Source organism: Lissotriton helveticus, chromosome 10 (genome assembly GCF_964261635.1).
Source record: "Lissotriton helveticus chromosome 10, aLisHel1.1, whole genome shotgun sequence".
In the NCBI taxonomy this organism is placed as follows: domain Eukaryota; kingdom Metazoa; phylum Chordata; class Amphibia; order Caudata; family Salamandridae; genus Lissotriton; species Lissotriton helveticus.
The window spans coordinates 905700582-905715627 of NC_136071.1; the positions used below are offsets into that span (position 1 = coordinate 905700582).

A 15046-nucleotide genomic window follows, 5' to 3' on the forward strand; every position below is an offset into this window, starting at 1 on the left:
CGAACTCAGAGTGCCATAACCCACTATTGGCAAAGGTGATGCCTAAATAACAAAATGATTTTACTTGTACCATCTTGACCTTGTCAATAAAAAAGCTAGTTTGGGTTTTCTTAGCTTTCGTCCCACAGGACATTACAAAGGTTTTAGATTTGTTTACTAGGAGCTTCCTACCTTCAATAAACTTCGTGAAACTGTCAATAAGGCGCTGTAGGCCAATCTGTGTGCGGGACAATAGCACAGCGTCATCCGCATATAATAAAATTGGCACCGGTTTACCTCCAATCAAGGGTGCATCGGCTGGGGTCTGGCACAGTATGGAATCAATTTGATTAATAAAGAGGGAAAATAAAAGGGGGCCAAAACACAACCCTGGCGAATGCCTCGTGAAACCTTAAAAAATGAGGTACATTCGCCAAGGGAACCATAACACACTTTACATGACAGTCTCTCGTATAGCCTTGCCAGGAAATGGACAATTTCTTTCGGGGCTCCTGACTCTATTAGGACCTGCCATAATATGCAGTGGTCAACTAGATCGAACGCGCTACTCAGGTCCGCAAAGCATAAAAACAAATTCCCCTCTTTGACTTCCGTGTATTTATTAATTAAAAGATCTAAATTAACACACTGCTCTAGTGTCCCCATACCTTTTCTGAAACCGTATTGAACCTTCGTTAAAATATCCTTTTCATTTGCCCAGGTTTCCAGCCTCAGTAACATAATTCGACTCATTACCTTCACAGAGGCATCCAATAAGGAAATAGGGCGATAATTACTTGCCTCTGATTTGCTACCTTTTTTGAATATGGGAATTATAACTGATTGGCCCCAGGATGAACTCTTGGAGTCAATTTAAACAGGTCAATGTGTATGTTGACAAAAGCCCGTGCCGTCGGGCAAAAACGAAGACCCTTGGTAAGTACATTCCTGTCACACTTGGAAAGTTCAAGATTAGACAAATTAACAATGTTGACATCATTAGAGGGGGTAACAACACAAGGATTATCATTACTCAGTTCTGTGTTCAAGATGTGGCTCAGTTCTTCAGATTGCGGGACTTGGACCTGGTGTTTGTAGCACTCTCTGTTCCGCTTGCTGTGCCGCTCACCCCGTCTTGTTTGTTTGGGGGTGCCCTGTTGTAGTTGTTTCTTGAGCCCTTGCAAAATCGTGCCATTTCCTCTAAAAAAGAGGATGAGGTCGGATTGCGTATGGGACCAGGGTTGCCTGTTTCTGGGTCTCCCACTACACTAATCTCACTGTGGACACAGGAGATATCTGACTCGCTGGTCGAGGCAGTAAATACAGGAGGATTGTTTATCCTGCTGGTTACAGGTTGTCGTGACCTATCTTCATCAAGTTTTTTAGCAAAAGTGAAGACCCTTCTGTTTTTGTAGTCATTGTCGTCTCATTTTAGTTTCCTCATCTTTTTCTCTTTGATATATAACTGATGCCTACCTGGAACCTCTCTGAGTATTTTATAGTACTTGTCAGTAGCTTCTGGCAAATTCAAGTTTTTAATCTCCAATTCAAGTCTCCCAATATCGTTGAGTAAGTTACTATGCTTCCACTTCATATGGGAGATAAGGACGTCCATCATTTTATATGAGGATGTTAAAATCAATTCCTCCAATTCTTTAAGTAGGTCAGGGTCCAAATCCTCAAAGGAGGGAAAAATGATGATGCGTAACCCACGGGGTACTTGCCTAATATCTAATTATCTCTTCAGAATGGTGGCGTCGCACCATCTGGACAGTTCTTGTTTTTTCAAACGTTCAAGTTTAATACATTTTTGTTTAAGGCCTTCCTGCTCATTGGTCAACTGCTGTCTAGGTGTATTGCCTGTAGTGCCTGTGAACAGCTCCAAAAGGAGTTTAACCTTTCATCGTCAAAACTGGTCTGTTAGACCTGGCATCCTTGGCGTGGTTTCCCCCTATCTTTTTGCCTCTAACTCCTGTATTTTTGACGCTGTGCTGGATTTCTTTTTTGCTGGTTTAGATGCTTTGGGCACTTTGCCACTGCTGATCAGTGTCAAAGTGCAAGTGCTGCCTGTATAAATTGTTATTATGATTGGTTATCCATGATTGGCATATTTGTATTACCAAGAAGTCCCTAGTAAAGTGCACTAAGTGTGCCAAGGCTGGTGATTGAAATGCTATAGTGGGCCTGCAGCACTTATTGTGCCACCCACAGGAGTAGCCCTAAAATGGTGTCTCAGGCCAGCCACCGCAGTGCCTGTGTTCAGTCTGTGAACTGCCGTGTCAACCTGGCCAGTGTCCCCACTGACCAGGCCTAACCCTTTCCTTTCTGTACACATTAGACACCCCTATGGAAGGCCGAAGGTACCCCCTGGAAAGGGTGCAGTGTATGTGAGAGGTAGAGCATGTACTAGTGTGGGCGACATGCTCTGGTAGTGAATTACAGCCATTTTCGTTTTTCACTGCTATAAGGATATCTTGCCCATAGGCTATAATGGGGAATGCTGTGTACAGTGGTTACCTGCATATCTTCCCATAGGAGCAAGCTAGGACATAAAAGTCTGGTATCCCTGAACTCTGAATTTTATAACACATCTTTTAGGAAAGGTAGCTTTTAAATCCTGTGTTTGAAAACAGCACTTTCTAGAAAGTGGCTGTTCTCTTGTCTGACCTTTCTGTGTGCTTTGGCGGTTTGTGAAATGACTGTCTGGTTTGCGAGTGACAGGGCTGGGGGATTCCAGGAGACAGAATGAGTCTGCCCAGTGGTGAATAGAGAGATCTGCATCTAGATGGGAGGGAGGAGTTGCACCTGAGACATGAATAGGACTGTGCCTGCCCCCCACAGTGCTGGCGCCACCCCCTGTGGTGATTCTGATGTCTCTGCCCTGCACTGTGAAAGGAGAGATGGAATCATGTCAACAAAGTGCTCCATGGCTGTGCTTTCCTTCCACAATGCTGGCTCCACCTTCTGCTCCACCTCCTCCTGGGTGGCTGATGACCCTGCCCCTCTCTCTGGAAGGAAAGGAGAAGCCAGAAAAACAAAGTGCTCAGGAAACGCCCAGAACTGGTTCAGACCGGGCTCAGAGCCCTCCTGCACAAACGGAACAAAGACTTTTTGGGGTATAAGTACAGGACCCCAGACCACTGAACTTTAGATCATCCTGGAATCAAAAAGGAACCTCTGCCAAGGAGAAAGCTGTTGCTTTGCTGGACTGTGTAATGTTATTATCACAACAGACTGACCTGCAGTTGCTTTGCTACCAAGGAGAGGGGAAGGACTTTGTTGTTACTTTGTCCCCTTGCTTGAAGAGATCTCCAAGGGCCTGCTGTGAGCTGGCCTCCTGTTAAGAAGTCCCAGGAACCAAAGGATTTCACCTCCAGCTTTCCCTAAACTCTGCTGAGAGAGTTCTGCCCTTCCTGAGTGCTGAATCCGACTGAGGGGCAATTGGAAGTTGTGGCCTGCTGTTTGGAAAGTTGGAGAACAAGAAACTAAGACTATCTGCAAATTTTCAAGCATCGCTCGTTTGCGGAGAGCATCCCCATCAGTGCGAGGAAATTCCCGCCGCCGCGAAGATCGAGATCGTCGCAGCGCCTGTTGCCGATGCAAGGACCGTCGCATCCTTCGCTTGCGGAACGCCTCGCTCCGGTGCGGGAAAAGTACCATAGCTGCGGGTATAGTCGCAGAGCCTGTCGTCACTGGGTGAGATCGCCGCATCACTTACTTGCGGACCGCATGACGTCGCTGCGAACATCGTCGCAGAGCCATCGCATCGAGGGGCCACGAGAGGAGAAGATCGACGCTGCGCCGTGCATCGCCACCGCACCTGAGATTCGCCGTTCCGAAGATCGTCGCATCGTGCCTTTGCGAGATGCTTCCTACGGAACCTATGCACCGGAATCCATACAAGGTATCACCTCCCTCCCCATACAGACCGGATTCGTCGCAACACGCCCGCTGCATCCAGCGGGGTTGTCGCATCGCCTTCCCAGGGTCTCAGGAGTGACGCATTGCTTGTTTTCCACCGCACCAGCTTCTGTTTTGGAACTTTGTCGCATCTAAAGTAACTGTTGGCTAAACGTGACGCAACTGTGAACTATTCTAACGCAACTGTGGATTATTTTAACGCAACCTTAAGAACTCTTTTGAAACCATAATCTTGAACTATGTATGTTGGATTTTTGTCGTTTTGGTCTTGTGTTGTTTAGATTAAATACCTTTATTTTTCTAAACTGTTTTGGAGTCAGTTTGTTGTGTTTTCACTGTTACTGTGAGTGTTGGTACAAATACTTAACACATTGCGTTTGATAAGCCTGACTGCTCGTGCCAAGCTACCAAGGGGGTGAGCAGGGGTTATCTAAAGATTGGTTCCTCCTTACCCTGACGAGAAGCAAGGGTCCCTATTTGGACAGTGGTACCTACCTCTGCCAACTAGAGACCCCCAGTTCTAACATGGTCATTTTTAAATGTAAGCAAATAGACGGGTCGAGAACTGAGTGCAAGCTGGCACATGAACTTTACAATAAATGCACATGCTGGTCAAAGCAAACGGAGAGAACACTCAAACATAAGACTTATAAAATGTATGTCACGAGAAGAAAAGAAGCTTGAAGTAAAGTGACATATTGCTGTTCTGTTTTCAACACTATAGTTGACATTGATAACGTTTTCACTTTCAAATGAACTGACACGTCTAGCCATGTGTTAAAAGATGTTTCAAGGTTAGGAAATAGCCCCTTGCACCTGACATGCAGAACATCGAAATAAATTGACAAAAACCTGTCCAAGTTTGCACTGTAATTGATTTTTATGTTGTGTAGATTTTATCGGTCAAATGATTGAGCAAGTAGTGAAATATTTTAATAGTAATTTTTAACATACCAATTATTTTTTTATCAGATTATTTGCAATTAATTGTGTTAAACGTTTTAGCTCACCAAACAATAAATATTGACTAAATGAGACCTGGACATGTCAGATAAGCAGAAACCTGAATGCATTACTTCCAAATTCAGAGAGGAAGGTACAGCGCATTCTAGCGGTCATCTCAAAAGTGTGGGGCTGAGGTGGGGCCCAGCCAGGAGTAGAAGCCCAGCGTGAACATGTATGGAGCGTAACAACAAATCCGAAGTATTTAGGACGAGGAGCGAAAACGAAAGCAAAAGCGGAACTCCGGAAGTTAGGTACGTCATTAGAGTCCGGAGGGCTCTCGTCGGCTGAGAGCGTCACAAAATTACCTTGATAGTGAAAAGAATCGCAGTCTGGTCCGACTCGTGGAGGCGAAGAGTAGTATAAAATGCACCGGTAAATTAATATGGATCACTGACTTCTTCCCGCTGTTTCGGACCTGGACGCCAACTTACTGTGAGGCAAAAAAAAAAAAACACCCAGTGAAAAGTCAGGGCGCAGCCTGCTTAGAGAAGGTGCGGGGGTGCTTCAATGCGGAACACACGAGACTTAGTATACAAGGGATTGCAGTTTCAAGCAACGGATTGCCATGGACAGTATGAGCAGAGGGTCACCCGTAACGGCGGTGGGTGTCTTCTTTGCCCTTCTTGCAGGCATGATGGGAGCCCTGGCATCCGCTTCGGCAAAGTTAGCACTGGGTACGGGTCACCTGAGGGAGGTATGCATCTCGACAGCTACGATTTGGCAGGCAGAGGCCACGGCACTGTGTGAGTCGGTAAGTGCACGCTGGTGGGCCAGTCCTTGTTTCTATATTTGCAGCACTGAGCTTTACCTAGCCGAACTCGGAGATATACGCTGACCATATTAAGAGTCTCTCTGTGGCAAAGGTATGCTGCTGAATTGAGGGTAACTTCGAAATGCAACCTAGTTACTCGCGCATTGCAATGCAAGTACTGCAAGTAAGTGGAATAATGCATCAAACAGCCAATCAGCGCTTAAAATGGAAAAGTAGAAGTGCAAGAACCCTGTACCATACATTTTGCACCAGACTGCAGAGTACCCATTGCTCCTGGGAAACCTGGCCTATTGATGAAAGTTAAGTAAATCACCGAATGACTAGTTCAAGTTCATGGACAGGTTTGTCTGCCCCTCTCCGACCTACATTAAATGCCACAGCTGTTTAGCAGAAACATTCTAGAAGGAAAGATTCCACTATGCAAGCATACCAGCCGGCAGCAAACGCAGTACTTCATCACAGTTTGCATTTGTTATACTTGGCATCTTTGCCGCGGTTTCCCCAGACTTTTTGCCTCTGCCTTCTGTATTTTTGATGCTGTGCTGGATTTTGTTTTTGCTGGCTCAGGTGCTTTGGGCACTGCTGATCAGTGTCAAGGTGTAAGTGCTTCCTGTGTAAATTGTGATTACAATTGGTTCTCCCTGATTGGTATATTTGATTTACTGGTAAGTCCTTAGTAAAGTGCACCTAGTGTGCAGGGCCTGTAAATCAAATGCTACTAGTGGGCCTGCAGCACTGATTGTGCCACCCACATGAGTAGCCCAAAAAAGGTAACTCGGACCTGCCACTGCAGAGTCTGCACACAGTTTTGTGCTGCCATCTCATCTTGACAAGTGCCAGGCAATAACCTACCCTTTTTTTGACCTATAAGGCACCACTATGGTAGGCCCAAGGTATCCCCAAAAGCAGGGTGCAGTGTATGTGAAACAGGGCCAGACTGGGAACCTAAAGCAGCCCTTGATATTTTTGTCAGACCATCCCCCATACTGTGTGCAGCACATAGGCACAATGAGCGAGCTCAACAACTACAAGGTGGAATTTGGGGAGTATTTCTCCTAAGAAATGTTGGGAAAATATTGTGAAAATGGTGTACCAGACCACAAGAGAAAAGGTCAGTTCTGCTCAAGGGAACAGAAGAAAGGCCTGAGGTCTGTCTTCTCAGAGCCCGTCACACAATGAGATGCCTGTTTCCATTGTGGAGTGGCCTTTCATACAAGAGGGAGGGAGGCTGCACAAATATGCTTGAACCAACAAGGACTGCCGGTGTGTCTTTGCTGTACAGACAGCTAGCTGGTAGTATTCACCTGCGGCTCTCAAAGCGCTCTCCTAGCCCTTAGTGAGTCCACCAGGCCCGCAGTGAGAGCCCCTGATGGTGCTGCGCTGTGGGAGGCTGGAGCAGCCTGAACCTGCTGCACAGTGACAGCGACTGACCGTCCATAGCTGCCAAGGTTTCAGATTGCAATGTGTGACATGTTCATAATTTCAGTGCAATTATGAGTGACATTTTAATGACCATGAGCGACACTTTCTCGTGAACAAATTCAAGCAATGAAACCATGGAAACATATCAATATCACACATTACATCCATTTGAGCATCTGGGCTTCAGTTCTGTTTTTTTTTCAAGTATCCTACATGGTTTAGGTTTGCTGAGCTATGTTCAAATGCTATTCTTTACATTACCCTGTTTGATACATGTATAATTTTTCAGTGTGCCATTAAGCTTGCCTTGGTGGCATTTAGGCCAACTTAATTGGTATTTTATATACATGCCATGCTTAATTTGCAAACAAATAAAAAACATATGGAGTTCAAACTTTTTCTAAAGAGGCTGCCACTCATGCTGCCGAATGTAGGGTTTCATGAATACCAAGGTTTATACATTTTGATTCCATGTCATGCTTCTTTCTTCAATCAAACTCTCACTCTTGTAGGTTATTTTTCATTCCTTCTATCTCCATCTGTCACTGTTCCATTATTTTCCTCTGCCTTCTTCTTGCTCCCTTTCTGTAATTCTCTCTAGTAGTAGCTTGGACCAAGATATGGTGGAAGGAAAATAACTCTCAGACCCCAAAATTAATTCCCTCCACTACCAACCACCTGCATAAATTATGCACTGTATACGGGACAAAGATGAGTCACAAGAGTAGGGAGGCCTCCTCCACTGGTACCCTACCCTGCCCAGCCCCGCAGCCACTGTCAGCAGCTGCCTGCTGCTGCTGCTGCTGCTGCACAGAGATGAGCTGCCTTAGCCCATGTAAAGGCTTTTGGCTTGCCGAGGGTGAAGTAAATCTAACGGTTTGCAGACACCAGCACGCACCTCCGGGCATTTTGGGCAAGGCCGCCTCAGGCTGTGAGGCAGCAAACATTTGGTCATAGCTCGCCACCACAGCATGTGCTTCAAATCAAGGGATTTTCATTTTGTTTTAAAGCTCGTCTGGCATGCACTCTTCGCTGTACTGGCAGGCGAACCTGCCCGAGCACCCCCCCTCCTTCCCCCACACGCCCTGAGTCACCCCAAGCCAGGAATATGTCTCGCACTAATGGCTGCCTTTTTGCTTGAGTCACATACCTAACTTAGTCACAATGCAGGAGCCGGACTGTTTTACCTGGCGTCTACTTTTTTTCGACGTTTTTCTGTTTCCTGTGCTCACATTTTATGAGGATAAGTGCCAGGGTAGCTGTTTTTGGAGCGCATGTGCAGGATGCGTGTGCGTCCCAAAACAGCTCCAAACAATTAAAACGGGCAGCAATTGAAAGACCGCATAAGTCGCACCACAACGTCCGAAGACCAGGACGGACTCCCGGGGTTCCGAAAACTGCCTCCATGCGCCAAAACCAGCCTCCAGGAGCTCCGGCCTTCCGGGGGATTGCCCGCTTGCCCGGCTGGCCAGTCCGGCCCTGATGTGAAAGGTGGGACACGTACTGGTGTGTGTGACATGTTCTTATAGTGAAATACTGCCAATGTTTTTTTTCACTATTGAAAGACTGTCAGTCCCATAGGATAGAATGGGGAAATACTTTGTAACATCTTACAAGTATACCTTCCCATTGTGACAAGATTAAGAAATAAAGTTTAGGCTCTCTAAACTCAGAATTTACTAACACATCTTTTAGTAAAGATGGTTCTTAGGTCGAGCATCAGCGCGCATGCGCCGTCTAGAATATCTGTGGTAATCAATCGTACAGATTGTAATCCCGCCTGCCGCTTGCCATTGGTTCAGTTGTGCGTCGCTTTTATTTCTGGCTTTCTTATTGGTTGATGCTACCGATGCATTACTTCCGTTTTAAGACCAGGAGCACTGGCTAATTACAGTTTCATTACAGTGTAGGGATCTAATGTATTTTTTTGTGGGACTACATATTTGTTCAGCACGGCACCCGCTTTAATGCAATCTTTTATCTTGCATGCTCATTATCGCTGCTGCTCGCTTTTACGCCCCCTGCCACGGTGCGTGCATTCACTGTGGGCAAGATATGTGACCATGGCCTTCAGCGCCTTGCTGTTCATTTAAACCGGCACATTCTTTCTTCAAGAAACCTACTTCAAGGCAGATTTCCTTGCCATGGGAACAGGGAGAATGAAGTCTGGGCAAGGATCTTCGCTAATCCTGCTGTTGTTCAGTTAGTAAGAACACCAGCACAGCAGACAGCACGTCACTTAAGGACAGCCCTGACCGGAACCTTACGCTCTTTCAGCCATTTGATGCTCGCCGTGGAAGCAGTATTTATTATTCATTTATTTATTTAAGAGTTTTATATAGTGCTTGCCAGACCTGAAGGTATCAGAGAGCTTTACACATATATCGTGATGCAGTCAGTTATTCAGTTATACAATAAACAGCATTGAAGTGTCTATGTTCTGCACTGGGCAGGATTCCTTTGGTGGTGGAGCTTTGACACATTGTGAGGCATCTCTCCATTTAGAAGTACCTGACTGCAGCCATCCGGCCTTACGCCGTTTGTTTCATAGGCTCGCATACCTACGGCGGCCAAGATACCTCTGATTGTTGTCTTCCCTTTTTGGAGTTGAGGAGAGTTGATAACAAACCAGAACTAATGGGATTGTTTAGTATTCTCTGCTAGTCCGGTCAAGGTAAGGCCCCTTCTGTCCATTTCTGGAGTTTTGAATATGAATTGGCAGTTTGTTTATTTTGGTTTCTGTTTACAAATGCTTACCAGTGACAGCACCAAACGATTCCTAAACGTGTCATGATTCCAGTGGCATTTTATTGTGCGCTGTACCTAGCTATAATGTCTGTGTTAGAACTGGGGGTCTCTAGTTGGCAATGGTATACACCTTTGTCCAAATAAGGGCCCTTGCTTCTAATCAGGGAGAGGGGATACACTACTAAAATAACCCATGCTCCCCCTTGGTAGCTTGGCACAAGCAGATAGGCTTATCTCAGAGGCAGTGTGTAAAGCATTTGTGAACCCATTCAGTAATACAGTGACAACTACAGATGGACACCACACAGGTTGTGTTATAAAAATAAGTATTTTTATATAGACTGAACACAAGACTCAAATGACAAAAATCCCCAATACAGTGCTCACGATATGTTGAAAAATAGGTTATTGAGTTAAATTCAGTCTCTAGCAACAAATATCTCCACCTGGAGTTATGACTATGTCGTGACAGGAGAAATCCCAAAGTACAGCGCCGACCGCGAGGTGCGCAGCGTCGAGCCCGGTGTCCCGCGGATCCCCAAAGACCAGTACCTTGGAAAAGCGATGAAAAACAAAGACCCCTCCCGGCGTCGGGGAGGTGCGGATTCATTGGTGCTGGGCGACGTCGGTTCTTTACGGCCCAGGGGAGGTGTAGACTCGGCTCATGACTGCAGCGCAGGGGAGGTGAGACGACTGTTCCTTACTGCGTCGGGGAGGTGATGTCACGATGGCGCCAAAACTACGGTTCCTTACGGTATCTGGTTGTAGAAGGCGTCTTGGTCACTCACGTTGTGGATCAACTCCGCTTAGACGATGTTGGTGTTGGAGTCGATGCGGCACAGCAGCAGGCATTGGGCCCCCGGCACAAGTCGGTGCAGCGCTCACGGCTTTGGGCAGGTTACATCGCTCGCTGGTATCGATGTCGAGCTTTCCTTCTCTAGCAACTTGAACCGCAGCTCTATATGCAGACAGACAGAAGGGGTGAAGTCTGGTATCCCTGAGACTGAGACTTCAGCCAGGAGACAAGTTCAAGCCCTTGGAGATCTTTCTCAAGATGATGAAAAGCACACGCAGTCCTCTTTTCCTTTCTTTGGCAATGAAGCAACCAATGCAGGCAAACCCTGAACAACACGCAGCCTTGGGGTAGTTTCCTCCTTCAATTCCACGGTTCTTCTCCTCAGCAAAGGGGTTGTCTTGATTCCGAGAAGTGATCTAAAGTCCGGGGGTCTGGGCCCCAATATTTTTATTACTATTCTCTTTGTTCTCTGAAAGCAGAGAGTGTCTGTGCCTAGTGCAAACCAGTTCTGTGCAGTCCTGGAGCACTTTATGTACAGGACTCCTTCTTTCCTTAGTCAGGTTGGGCCAGGGTCCTCAGACGCACTCCGAAGGTGGAGCCAGCATTGTGGAAGGCAGGCACAGCCCTATTCAGATTCAGGTGCTACTCCTCCCACCACTCTACCTGCTGATGGGTCTATTCAGCCCTGGGCTGACTCACCCTGTCTCCTGGAGTCCCACAGCCCCTGTCACTCACAAACCCAGACACACAATAAACAAGCAAGCAGAGGCAGGAAAAGAAAATACCTATTTCTAAAAGTGGTATTTTCAAACATAGAATGTTAAAGCCAACTTCACTAAAAGATGTATTGTACCACTCTGAGTTCAGGCATACTAAATTCCTCTATCTAACATGTTCCCTGGGTCAGTTAGATTTTATAAGATGTTGTAAACAAACTGCCCATTCTGGCCTATGGGAACAGAGCGCTGTAATTCACAATCCCGACATACCACACACATCAGGGCATGTCCTTCCTTTTACTTACAATGCACCCTGCCCGCAGGGCTACTTTAGGGATGACTAAAATGCAGCAAAGGGAAAGTTTGGGGACTGGTAAGTGGGTGCACTTACCAAGTCGAGATGCCAGTACCAGACTGCACACAAACTCTGTGATGGTAGGCCTGAGACACACTTGCTGCGCTGCTCCGGTGGGTGGCACAACCAGTGCTGCAAGCCCACTAGCAGCATTTGACTTGCATGCCCTGGGCACATGTGCGGTGCACTGTACTAGGGCCTGATAGTAAATCAAATAAGCCAATCATGGAGTCACTAATCCATACATCAATTTATCATAGGGAGCATTTGCACTGTGGCACTGATTAGCAGTGGCAAAGTGCCCAAAGCGTCTAAACCAGCAAAAACATTTCAACATCAGAGGAGGCATAGCGAACAATGGAAGGGAGACCAACGACATTGGAGCCAGGTATAACTGTCTGTGTAATACTATACCTAACAGACTGATCTCTTTTAATTCAAGAAAGCACCCTAGAAGAGAGTTCAGACCAGCTCAGTCTCATTTGAGGCATTTGCTTATATTCAGGCCATGGGTTCCTACTATGTGCTGAAGGTCCATTATAAATGGTAGGCTGGTTTGGCCACACTTACCTCCCTTGTACTGAGTTCACCATGCATGACCCATGGGCCAGAGTGGACCAGGCTTGAGAATGACTTTACAATACAGACGCCAGAAACCTTGATAAACCATATATGTATTAATGCATATACTGTGCAGTCATAGCTCAAGTGACATATTTATTGTCAGATCCAGGTAAGGGATATGGAGTACTGGTAGGTGGTGATTTTAATGCTAGGTTGGGGAGCAATTCATCGTACCTAAATGAAAATCCTTTTACATGCACAGCTGCAAACATTGATGTGATACATATTCGGGAGCTTCAGGGTGTTATGCTGTATATATAACTACTGGAACATGATCTGTTTTTGATTCCCCCAGCCCTGAAATCTTCCACTCTTGTGAAATATGGAGCTAACTCAGTTATAGATTAGACCTTTACTGCAAAAGCTTTACCCAACAGATGTGTTCCCTAGCATTTATAGCGATCACAGTTTGCTTACTAATAAGATTATTCCTGAAGGCAAGCCATATGGTTATTTTGGAAAAGATAAATGAATCTATTACTTACAGAAAATAGTTATTACCTCCTCTTCCGTCTTTCTTGTCCTAATTTACTTACAAATGAGTGTGCACCCAATCACCAACACCAGCCCACAGGAAAATGTAAGCAAGAGAAAAACTTCCAAAATAGATCATGATAACAGTATGTGATATTTTAATTTAAGGCCTCCTTTAAGCTATTACATGTGAACCAAAATCTTATGTAAAACTTCCATCCAAGTGAAGTTGGAATAGGGCATGCAGTTATGTAGAGTTGTCAAGGCGGCATCATTACAAATGTCATTTTAGGAAGAGCTCTTAAAAGCCTCCCAGAAAGGTAGACACTCCCCTTGTGGATCAACTCTGAAAAGTGGCCCAAGATGAAGCACCACCTTATCGGAGAAAATAAATTAAGAAACTGAGAACATTAAATCAAAGCTTACAGTCACCCAGCCAATCCCCAGAATAAATAGATACTAAAAAGAACACTTCAGGAGACAAATATTTAAGACTGTGTACTCTAGTGGCTCAAAAGAACTCATCGACAAGGCCTCAGGCACCTAGAGAATCTCAGGAGGCAGAAATTGGGGAATATCTTTGCCGAAGAACTAAGAGATGTTCTCCAAGTACTTATCTCTGAACACTTTTCCGTAGATGCTATAATTTGGATTCAAACCCAGGTACTCCGGTTCTAAAGTGGGTCGCTTAACCACTAGACCAGATTTCCTCCATACGTTTTAGGTCTGGCTTGACAGAGAAACGTTCTACTGCACGACCTGCATTTTTTTTAAAGAACAGTTTTTATTGATTTTCAACTTACATTTATCAAATAAGCTACGTAGTCCTTCAAAGTTGCTCATTATATCCGGAGGCAAGATGGCGACCGTAACGGTTGCGTGAGCTAGCCGCTCTGCCGGACCTTGCGAACTACGGCGTCTTCTGCTGAAAGCTGAGGGTTGGAAAGTTGATGGAAGGACAAAATAACCTTCTCTACTAATGCTGATGAAGGACTGTATGTGGAGCTGTCTCGGTGTCTCTGGGAGCAGCAAGCGGACACTTTGTTCTTGCTATCGGCATTGATAGGAGCGGGATAGTGGAGACCGTAGCGGTTGTTCTGCGCTGGTTACGGAGGGCGCGCCCAGTAAGACGGCACACCTGTGGAAGCTGCCGCCCGGGTGTCAGAAGCTCGGAGAGCGGAGCCGAGCCGTAAGAAAATAATAACGGAGACACGGGTTTTGTTCCGGATTTTGCAATTATTTGGCGAATATAACTTTCAAGCAATGCGTCCTAAAGGACGAAGGGGCCGGGGGCAGACTGCCCCTGGGGCTGAGACACAGGCTGAGATACAGGTAGAGCGTCCGAATTCGAGAGGAGATAACGCTGCTTCAACACCATTGCAGAACACTCCGAGCAGAGGCAACAGTCGAGCGGAGGTACCGGCCAAGGAACCTGAAAAGGCTGGAAGAGGTCATCCACGACTGCATGAGAAGGAGTTGGAGACTGCACTGCATGAGGTTTCTAAGACTGCTAAGACTCTTAAAGTGACTAAAGGTATTCCTGAACTTTTTAATACTTTGAAAAATAAGGAGCTCTTAAAAGGTACAAAGCACATTCCACGTCAGGATTCTGATAATGATACTGTGCCTGTTGAATCTGTTGAGGCTCTGATAGAGCGTATTGAGACTGGTCAGGGGTCACAAGGAGGCTCTGATAACTTGTTGAGTGAAGAGGCACAGTTAAATAATGATGACGGTGGGGTTGGAGGATTGTGCGAAGAGATCGAGATACAGTCGGTTAAGACTGCCATGGTTCAAGAGCCTGTAGATAATGTTGGTCTCCCTGGTGGTACCACCCCCGTCAAATACATTGAGAGTACAGACTCTGCAGATTTTTACTCTCTCTCAGAGCACTCCATATCATCTACGGAGGATCTTGCTCAACAGTATGCTGAACAGATGAGTATGGCTGAAGGAAGCTTTAATAGCAGCTATGAGGCTGAAGAGGGGAGCTCTGAGCAAATGAAGGGACAGGCCGGGGGAGACTGTACGCCGATTGCGGTTGACACAGGATGGGCATTATGATCACACAGGAGCTGCCTCACAGTCTGGTGAGGAGCAAGATGATGAGATATCACTTGAGCTTATTTACAAGACTATGATGATACACAGAGAGGAGCATAGACAAGACAGTCTAAGAGTGCAAAACTCATGTAAAAAATTACAAACTTCTGTCAGGCGGCTGGCTAAAT

General features: G+C 45.9%; 1 protein-coding gene across 1 annotated transcript in view; it reads left to right on the forward strand.

Annotated features, from left to right (window-relative positions):
• The first annotated feature begins 5341 nt into the window (after positions 1 to 5341).
• TMEM42 (transmembrane protein 42) overlaps positions 5342 to 15046 on the forward strand; it is a 108977-nt gene continuing 99272 nt past the window's right edge. The window contains exon 1 of the mRNA XM_078663549.1: positions 5342 to 5656. Within this exon, the coding sequence (XP_078519675.1) occupies positions 5471 to 5656 (186 nt within the window). The 5' untranslated portion in view covers positions 5342 to 5470. The remainder of the gene's footprint in view (positions 5657 to 15046) is intronic.